Here is a 10,246-nt window from a genome sequence, read left to right on the forward strand (position 1 = left end):
GCTTAAACACTTTTGTAAACATTTCTCATGTCAATTTCATGAAAATAGAATATTCATGAATTTGAGCAACTAAATATTTTTTTTGTCAAATTGAACTCTTCAATAAATGTGTTTGAACAGTAAAGTTGAAATTACATATTTTCAATAAGCTCATATACTAAACAATATTTAGCTTGTAAAAGATAAATAGCTATCAACGATTCAAATTTGTTAACAATCTATTCTACTTATAAAAGAGAGAATGAGTGTCAAAACTTTTGAATGCCCCCTTTGCCCTTTACAATGTTTATTATTCCCATCAAATCCAATCCAATCCAATTTTGATTTAAATTAAATTAATTAAATTAATTAAAACAATTTCTTCACTATAAGTATTGATTTTTAATTTGTTTCCTTATTCTGATTATTCTAATTTCTTATGTAGTTTTCCTATTGAAATTATTTTTTATTTTAGTTAATATGTTTTTTTAGTTTCTTATTCTTTTAATGTAGTGATTATTGCAGGGATTTCTGTTTGGTGGGAGAACCCATCTATCAAGGTAATAGAGCATTTTTTTTAGTAACTCTAATTTAAGGTATTTTCTGCAGGAATAAAGCAAGTATGCAGCCTATCAAGAACTTTATTAGGAGCACCAATAATAAAATTAGGATGATAATGTGATTAATACCTCCTTTTCTGTTCTGTTTACTTAGCAGTCAATTAGAAAATATCTTGTCTAACTCAGGTTATCATCTAAGGAAAAAAAGATTAAAACTTTGTCCTTTAGTTTGTTATTGGATTAAGTAGAATTGCTAATTTCTAGAAGTTTTTCGTAAGGATTTTCTAAAAGTTTCAACTCTAGCTCTGTTCCCTAATTTTCACTATTTGCATAATTTATTGGGAGGTTAGAAGATAAGTAAAAGTAGAAAAGAAGTTTCTTTGGAGAGTGGCTAACTAGAATCATACGTTTTACTAAGCTTTATGATTTTTTTTGGAGATTAGGATGTTATTAGGAATAGGAGATTGCGATTGTGTTGGAAAAAATGAATGAATGTTTGCAAGTTATATTATTGAATTTAGTTTGAGTGCACTAATGAAATGAATCTAAAACTTTTCTATCATAATTTTCTAACTATTTGAACGTATGTTTTTTAAGTTGTTATTATTATTATTTGCGTTGATGGAATTGTTCTTTTTTTAATTTGTAAGATGGATGATTTGCAAGAACTTTTCTATCAGAATTTATTTTTATTACAAATTGTCGGCGAGATGATGACAATCTTTCTATAAGCCAATCCTAGCCTTAAGTGGGGCAATTTTTTTGTTCTACTTTTTACTAGGAAATAGAGTAAGGAGGGATAGGGTTCAATTTTAAAATACTTACTAATAAAATTTGTGACACATATAACACGCATGCCCAGAGGCATAGTTATGATCATAAGCTCACATAAGGTCTTCCTATTTTCTGTTTCTTTGAGGTACGGTTCTTTGGTGAATTTGGCAATTTTGTGTGATTTAGTGAAGATCAAGGTTACATATTTTATGAGTATCAAAATGTGTTAATAGGAGAAATTGTATTAGCAATTACATTGTGAATAGGTTTATTGTGACACCATTCATCGGTAATATTTTTAACATTGCTTTTGTTAAATTTGAGTCAACTTCTTAAACTGTTGGATATTACATTTTCCAAATAGTCCATTTACATACAATTCTCTTCGCCTGCCCACTTTATATGTGCTAAATTAAATAATAGAGTACATATATGAGATATAATTCTCAGCTATATTATTCATTATCCTGTATTTTTTCTTTATATATATATATGAAGTTTGAATTTGCTACTATCAACTCACGATCAGTTTATATTCTAAAATATTATTTTGTAAAATTTTTTACTAGAAATTATGAAATATACCAAGTAGAGAGTTTATATTGTATTAGATAATATATATAGGTAGCAGTACAAATGTTCTTTGTCATTTAGTTGTCCAGTTCAAATAATAAATGACAAAACTTTTATATTTGGGTTTTTAGCAAGTAGTTTTCTTAACAGAATTACTTTGAACCTTTATAGTGTAAAATAGTTGTCCTCTAACCAGTACAATTCTATTGCATGACCAGCTTAGGAAATTCCTTTTATTTGGCAACTTAATTCAGATTAATTTAGAGAGTCATCAACTGATAGTTCCATGGGGCTAAAAGGTTGGAGTTAAATTCACCAGCTTATGGTTGACAACTCATGTGACTTTATATGAGGTACTTTGTCTTTTTCCAAATCTGTTAATCTCGTATTATTATGAATCTCTAATGAAATGATTAAAAACAAGAGTACCAAGTTTACCAATCAGAACACATATGAAAAGCCAGCATAGTTGCTTAACTTTGTCCTTTTTAGTAGTTGATACAAACTCGGCTTATGAAATTGATGGATTTTGTAAGTTTTTCATTTTGAAATTAATGTATTGGATTTTGTAAGTCTTTCAAACCTGTCAATTTTAGGTTATCGATACTGTGGATCCAACATAAACTCGACATGTTATTAAGAATCAATGAACCATAAACAAATTTTATGGATGGATTATAAATGATTGAAAATGTTTAAATTTGCGTTACATCTATTTTGATCATAAGTTTTGTTTCTTGTTCCAGTTTGTAGATTCTTAAGTTTGTATGGGTAATTAAAACCTTATCGACTTAGTTAAATCTTCATATATTTGTCTTTCAGACTCTTTATCATTTTTTTTTTTTTTTTGCAAATATAATCAAAATCCTATTTGAAGCATTGACTAATACTTTCAGGTTAAACATGGTGTGAGATGACACATGGGTGAACTTGCAATCCAAATGGTTTTATTTGATAGGAAGGTTTATGACAATAATCATCCGTGCTTGGGGATAGATCAAAGGTAAATATAGTACATTTTCTGATAGGAAGGTTTATGACAATAATCATCCGTGCTTGGGGATAGATCAAAGGTAAATATAGTACATTTTCTGCTCAAACTTAACAATTTCTTTAAACAGCGTGCTTGGGGATAGATCAAAGGTAAATATAGTACATTTTCTGCTCAAACTTAACAATTTCTTTAAACAGTTTTTATAATTTTTTATTTCATTTTATTCTTAGGATGCACATTTCCTCACCGATTTTATGATCTTTGAAAAAAAATGTATAATGATCTACAATGACTTTATAGATGGAAGTTAATCAATTTAGTAGTAGCGTCAACTCTAAGGAATGGGTGTACCTGTAAAGTGTGTTTTCCTTGATGATATTTTTCTTACTTAATATGGCTGGTTCTTTTAGTACACACTCTACGCTATGATCAAGTTATACAAACGAATAAACAAGAGATAGTTATAATGTATATGGATCTATGAATACATCATGATTTGAATGAATTCGAGTTTGTTTATATTTTAATCTTTACTAAAGTTCTGCTAAATATAAGTTTGGATTAGTTTTTTCAATCCTGGATCTATTTTGGTTTGATTTCTTGAGCATATGATTTCATGAGATATATTGGACCTACTATTGAATTTAAGAAACATTGTTTACTGCTTGTTCCAAATTGGATTGCCGAAAATTATTGTCTATGTCTCTCTTTTTATTTCTCTCTAACATCACTTAAGTTGGAATAAATAATGATAAATTCAAAGCAATTTATAAGGATGAATCTAAAATATTTTTTGTACCATCCTAATAAATGCTCTTTCTATTTTCAACAATGGATCTTTTCATAGGAAAAAAAGTATTTTCCATTGATTTCCATTAGAAACAACAAGGATCAGATCTAAAGCAAGAGTTATTGAAGCTACTGCGTCTGCATCTAAGGCCAATGTCAAAATCAAGACAACTTTAACTTGTGGACTTCAAACATGCAGATGTGTATATGATTCAAACAAAATGTGTAAATTGCAATATGACACGTTCTTGAATTCTTGGAGATAGCTAATTGTCTTAGAGTCCCTTCCACCATATGAAAACTTCAAAATTATAAGGAGCGTTAAGAACTTTCATACTAAAATTCTCTCATATGTCAGGCTTTCTTTCACTGGATTGAACCTGAGGTATTTTATGCAATGGTACATCTTTTATAAATTTGTTTTAAATGCATGCTTGATATTTTTTTAAATATAACTTGCTCAGTTGCAATGTGAGTTAGGAGTTATAATTTCATATTTTTATAAAATGTCATGTCAATATATGTAGGATGATGGACTGTTGAGATCAAGGAGACGCCCAACTGTGAGGATGATTATCATTAGTTGACAAGGGGTTCATTTTCTTATTTATAACCCCTTTTAAGTGTTTGTTTTCCTTCTTTTTATAGGATGGTGAAGTGATGAATGGATATTGCTTGTCTTTTGCTGCACATTATGATTTGTTCAGTGGTTTCAAATTACGCGTTGCCATTAATTTGGCATATGAAGCTTCAAGTTTTTTTGTTACACGGAATTCTAACACCTTCACTTTTATCTTTGTTTTCCAAAGTTTTCTCTTATTTTTATCATTTTCTCCTCTTTTTTATCAATAGAGCTGCAATTATGTTTGCTTTCAACAAGAATGTCTAAGTGATGATGTAACTGATGTCATTACAGTCTTTCTTACTTTTGCGATTTATCTGATTTAAACGTGTTTAGTAGATGTTATTTGGATATGTATATTATTAGTATTTGTTCTATATGAGCTATATGTTCAATAAATAGTCTTAAAAATGGTGCGCAAAATATGATTTGATCTTCAAATGCCTCACCTTTTATAGTTTCTTAACATGCATCACGTGCAACGCGCGTGTTGCATACTAGTTACTATAAATGAACAGAATAACATGTCTGATCCACAATTTCTCTACACAAAAATAAAATTATCATTTAAATAATATCTAATTGATTAAAATAACTAACGAAAAGAAATCAAATCACCTTTAGAATTCTGACAACACTTTGGAGAATAGTACTTCAAGAATCTATTCCTCGATCAAACCTATAAGCATACAATATGCATAAATACTAAAGATTTCTAAACATAAACTATTCTGGGTATGAAACTAATATTTCTGGTTTTAACGAACTTTTCTAAAAGTTTGTTTCTCTTTCTTTTAAAGCAAAACTTGGGCCTTACAACAAAATTTTCTAGTCTATGGGCTAAGATTAATATTCCACAACTAGTTCTCACAGGAACCTCTCTTTATAAAGTCTTGGATTTAAAACTAATTTTCTACAATTTAAGGTCTTATGAATATTGTTCTAGAGCTACTCTATCTTTTGGACTAGAAATTAAATTTCAAACACGCAAGGGATCAATGTAAAACTTTTTGTTTCTTCTTCAACGTGATGTCCACTCTCTGTTTTCTCACTACACCAGAACCCACCCAAGTCGGGGCTGGGATAGGTGGTCATGGTGACCACCATGGGTGAAACACTAATCCATGGGATGACCGGAGGTCACTGGATATTGTCGGAAGCGACACTAATGGCCGGAAAAGGTTTTTTATTTTTTATTATCAAACTTAAACTAGAAAACCAAAAAAAAAGGCATACCTTTAGCTGAAACTTCTTCTCCTCTCTGACTCCAAAAAGCTATTTCTTTTCACTTTCCTTTTATATGTAATGTAAGAATCAAAGAGAGCTCCTCTTCTTATATATAGGGTTTTCCATGACCTTTGAGTCCTGTAACTCCAACCATCATTCGTTCCTAATTAAATAAATTAAAAAGCCCAATAAGAACCCTAATACATTATTTCAATTAATAAGACTTTTGACTTTTTTTTTTTTGAGAAAACTGGTTCACTACATATTAAGAAAAGCCTCCTTTTTGGTCTTTTTGAGCCATAGTTTTAGAACTCCAGAATTGCCCTCACACATGAAAGGCTAAATTGTAAATTGCTCTTATTACAGTTGAATAAATCAACTAAGATGCTCTCACACTAACAAAATCAAAAGGAATGTTCACACGCTTGAAACAAATCGCAGAATATGCCCTCAAACTTAAACAATTAAAAAAACTCAACGTAAATGCATTTAAAACTGTTAGTTTTCTTAACAGTTCGACTACGACAATTCTCCAAGTTTGACATCATGCACATGAAGCATGTACCGTTGTACTAGTAAATACATAAATAAACCCCAAAAAAAGTGAAAACCAAAAAAGAACCAGCAGCTCTCTGTTCACATTCCGATCCTATATGTTAGACTATAAAACTATAATCTTCAACCTCACCACAATTTCGAAGTTTTGGTATAATAGTATGTTCAAATCCCACTAGGCACAAACTTAAAAGCCGATTAAAAAAAATTGATATCGCTACATGAGTCCACATTTCAGCCTATAGAAATGGGTACTCAACTTGCAAGGTCATGTTAGAGCATAAAACTATAATCCTTTACTCTGACCATAACTTCGGAGTTTTGTGTAGTGGAAGGGTCTTTGACACAATAGGATACGACTAATGAAGGAAATTAGCCTTACTATTACAACTATGAATTCATTTCCTCACTCCCTCTATCTAAATAATGACCATCACATTAAAGTATATTTTAGTAGATATTGACCTTATGTAGGCTCGTAAATGATTTGGTAGACGCAACTAGGAAGGGATAATATACATAGTTAAGGGATGTGAGTTAGATAGGGGTCACCATCCGTTGCACTTGTTCATTCAGATCGCGTGTACTGAATCATAGCACTTGAATTAAGGGATGGTATCGGGAGGGGAATGGGTTAATGGGGGCAAATCAATATTCATTACTTTTCGCATTTGTTGGTAGGTCTATAAATATTGGGACAACACAGTTTCATCTGACGGGTCCCAATAGTTACCAAGGGGTACCAACTTCTTGTAATACCATCATATAGGAATGAACATGGCTTATAAAAATTGGTGTCACCTCGACACATGCCTTGTTTCATCTTTCGATTTGTTATTATGATACTTCTATTTGGCCTAAGCATAGTATAGTCCTTAATTTCACTCTAAATACAAAATACACTCCAAAGTCCCCAAAAAAAAGATACAAAAGATATTTACATTGAAAAAAAAGGATACTATGCATTTTAAATCAAACACTCGTGGTACTACTCTCAAACATCACATGCAAAATTGATGATCATCAGCTAACACATACAATTTCAGTGGTTGTCTTTGCCCTTTTTTTCAATCCAAAACAGATGTATTTTAGGGTAATACAGTGAGAGGAGTCAGGACTAAATGGATCAGCGCAACTAAATGATGAGGCTACATGATTGATTTTCCTAATAAAATATGAAAATGAACAAATAAGTTACAGATACTTGCACGAGAATTAAAGAATATTACTTTCATTGTGGAATATTCAAAATATGATAAAATAAAATATCAGCTTGAAAATGACATTTTCATACGCTTTCTAAGGACCTGTAATTTTACTGAAAAAAAGGAGAATGTTTCTACATTTTGGGCATTTTCTTTCTCTTCAATATCCAAACTAGTAATAGTTAGTGCAAGATAGACATACCGAGTAGTAATCATATATGTTTGCAAGCCTTGCCCTTGATCGGCATGCTGCACAATGAACAGTTTCATCCTGATCTGTGAACATCTGTCAGGTGACATTCTGGAGTTTTATTCTCTCGGTAGGTACTTGGTATCGACCTCATCTTCTTTATGTGGGTTCCAATATATATACTGATGTATCTCTTAAATATTCCATAATTAGCGCAATTAAGCATGTCATAGATGAAATCCATGTCTAAAACTCCATGGTTTGAACACTTGAGGCGAACATTGAATCTGCCCTACCAGTAATCATTACAAGAACAGTGACCATCTCGGAAATGGTGGAAACGGCTGCGATCTCTAATGATAATCAACCTATTGTAAACACTGGATAATACCTTTGCGAAGGTATGGCAATCAACACAAATTCGAAGGTTATTTGCAATTCTAACTGATGTCCCAGGAGGAGTTGCAAGAATCCCAAAAGCAATTGCCAGCTTTTCACTATGAAATGATAGGGCACTCTCCTTCTCTTCCACATCCATATTATGCAACTCAGATGACATATTTGCAACATAGCCGGCAATTTTTAATTGTTGGCTAATCTCATCAAGCATCTTATAAATCTCAGCCTTTCTCGGGTGTGAATCATCATCGACAATAAACTCATGAACCTCCCCCTTCAGTTCCATTGTACTGCACCCTGGAGTTGTTTGAATTCCCTTATCCTTCATCAACCTCCTCACATCTGCTACCTTGTCCCAATTACCCACTGAAGCATAGATATTGAGTAGCAACACGTAATCCCCAGCTTGCTGTGCTTTCAACTCAATCAGGTGCCCAATCACCCGTTCACCAAGCTCAACATGGCCATAAATTCTACAAGCCCCAAGCAAAGTCCTCCAAATTGTGGCATCCGGCTCAACCCCCATTTCACTCACTATAAATTGGTATGCCCCATCCAGCAACCCTGCACGACTCAATAGATCAACAATGCACCCATAATGACACACATTAGGTACCAATCCATAGTCATATTTCATCATATTAAAGAACTTTAATCCATCATCGACTAGCCTACTATGACTACAAGCAGATAGCACCCCAGTGAAGGTCTGCTCATCGGGAGCGACACCCACTCTACGCATCTCTAAAAAAGCTTCGATAGCATCCTTCCCATACCCATTCATCGCCAGACCTGAAATCATTGCACTCCATGTGACCACATTCTTGTCTTGCGTATTGCAAAACACACTATAAGCCTTATCAACAGACCCGCACCTCGAGTACATTGCTATAAGAGAATTCCTAAGGTTTAACGCACCAGAATAATCTTTGTCCCGGATGTACTCATGTATTCGCTCCCCAAAATTAAGCGCACCCAAGTGAGCGCACACCTGAAGTAGAAGCAAGCAAGTGACGTCATCCGGCTCCGACCCATGACACGGTTCTTGCATCACATCAAACAGCTTCATCGCATCCTTGCCACGATGGTTGTTCGTGTAGCAAGAAATCAAGACATTCCACGCTACGGTGTCTCTTTCAGGCATTTCAGCGAACACCCGAGTGGCGTCACCAGTGTCTCCACACACTGCGTACAAACCCATCAAAGAGGTAAGCAGCAAAGAATCTGAGTGATGCCCATCTCGCAAAATCTTAGCATGAACCTGTTTCCCACAGGAAATAGATGAGAACTTGGTGCAAGTCTTGAGAACGAATGAGCAAGAGAAAGCATTAGGCAGGATGCCGCATCGATACATGTCTCTATACAAGAAAACGGCTCGTTCAGAAGGCATACTGCTCTGTGAGTAGGACTTGAGCATAGAATTGTAGTGATATACGTTTGGGTTTTCGATCTGCTCGAATACGTGGCGAGGGTAGTCGATGTTGTCATGAAGAGGGGCACGAGATAAGAAGGCGTAGGAGAGTGATGGGTCTTGGAAGAGAGAGGCTCGAAGGAGTTGGGCGTGGATTTGGAGGAGATGGGTTTTTGAGCTGCATGATTTTATTATCAATGGAATCGAGCTGTTCTTTAAATGGGTCTGGTGGGTTTGTTGAATTGGGGAATTGTGGAAGAGAGAGAATGAGGGAGGAGAGAGGAGGAGATGAGAGTTTGGAGGAAGGAGAGCGGAGGATTTTGAATGGAGACGAGAGAGAGCCATTGAGATTCTGATTGAGCTTCGGAGGAAGAATGTTAACGGCCAACCTTTAATTTTATTTTATTTTTTTAATTCCCATCCAGAATTAAAGACTCATGAGTTCAGGGACCCTTAAATATACATGGGGATAATTATCCCGAGCCCCTCCCTCTTTCTCACATTCTTTAATAAGAAGGGAAAAATATGTCCAGGCCCCAAAAATAGAAACTTCATGTGACAAGGCCCCTCATAATTTTTCCTATGTAGATCAGCCCCTTGAAGTGTGACACTTTGTACTACACCCCCTTTTTAACAACTTGTTAGCTTTTTTATTCTACGTTATTTCTAGCTTCTATTCTCCTAGTTCTAGCTTGTATACCCCCAGTTCTACCTTCTATCTTGCTAGTTCTAAACCCAACAAGGGTTTTTTACATGCACACTTGCTAGTTCTTTATTCTACGTTAGTTCTAGCTTCTATTCCCCTAGTTCTAACTTGTATACCCCCGGTTCTAGCTTCTATCTTGCTAGTTCTAAACCCAACAAATGTTTTTTACATGCACACTTGCTAGTTCTTTATTCTACGTTAGTTCTAGCTTCTATTCCCCTAGTTCTAGCTTGTATACCCCAGTTCTAGCTTCTATCTTGCT

At 33.9% G+C, this 10,246-nt stretch overlaps 1 protein-coding gene across 2 annotated transcripts; it reads right to left on the reverse strand.

The window, feature by feature from the left end:
- Positions 4,910-9,690, reverse strand: LOC109850783 (pentatricopeptide repeat-containing protein At3g47530). Of its 2 annotated transcripts, none has more exons than XM_020420857.1 (3): positions 7,481-9,690; positions 5,528-5,656; positions 4,910-4,970 (listed from the first exon to the last, which is right to left on the reverse strand). In XM_020420857.1, exon 1 carries the CDS (start codon positions 9,621-9,623, stop codon positions 7,761-7,763), a length of 1,863 nt encoding a protein of 620 aa, XP_020276446.1. In that variant the 5' UTR covers positions 9,624-9,690; the 3' UTR covers positions 4,910-4,970; positions 5,528-5,656; positions 7,481-7,760. The 2 variants fall into 2 exon arrangements, with proteins under 2 accessions (XP_020276446.1, XP_020276445.1); XM_020420856.1 differs by having other exon boundaries at positions 5,528-5,681.

This window comes from Asparagus officinalis, chromosome 7, assembly GCF_001876935.1.
Source record: "Asparagus officinalis chromosome 7, Aspof.V1, whole genome shotgun sequence".
In the NCBI taxonomy this organism is placed as follows: Eukaryota; Viridiplantae; Streptophyta; class Magnoliopsida; order Asparagales; family Asparagaceae; genus Asparagus; species Asparagus officinalis.

What these genes read in the sequence shown, in the direction of transcription:
- LOC109850783 (XM_020420857.1), bottom strand. Translation starts at nt 9,623, where the DNA reads ATGGCTCTCTCTCGTCTCCATTCAAAATCCTCCGCTCTCCTTCCTCCA.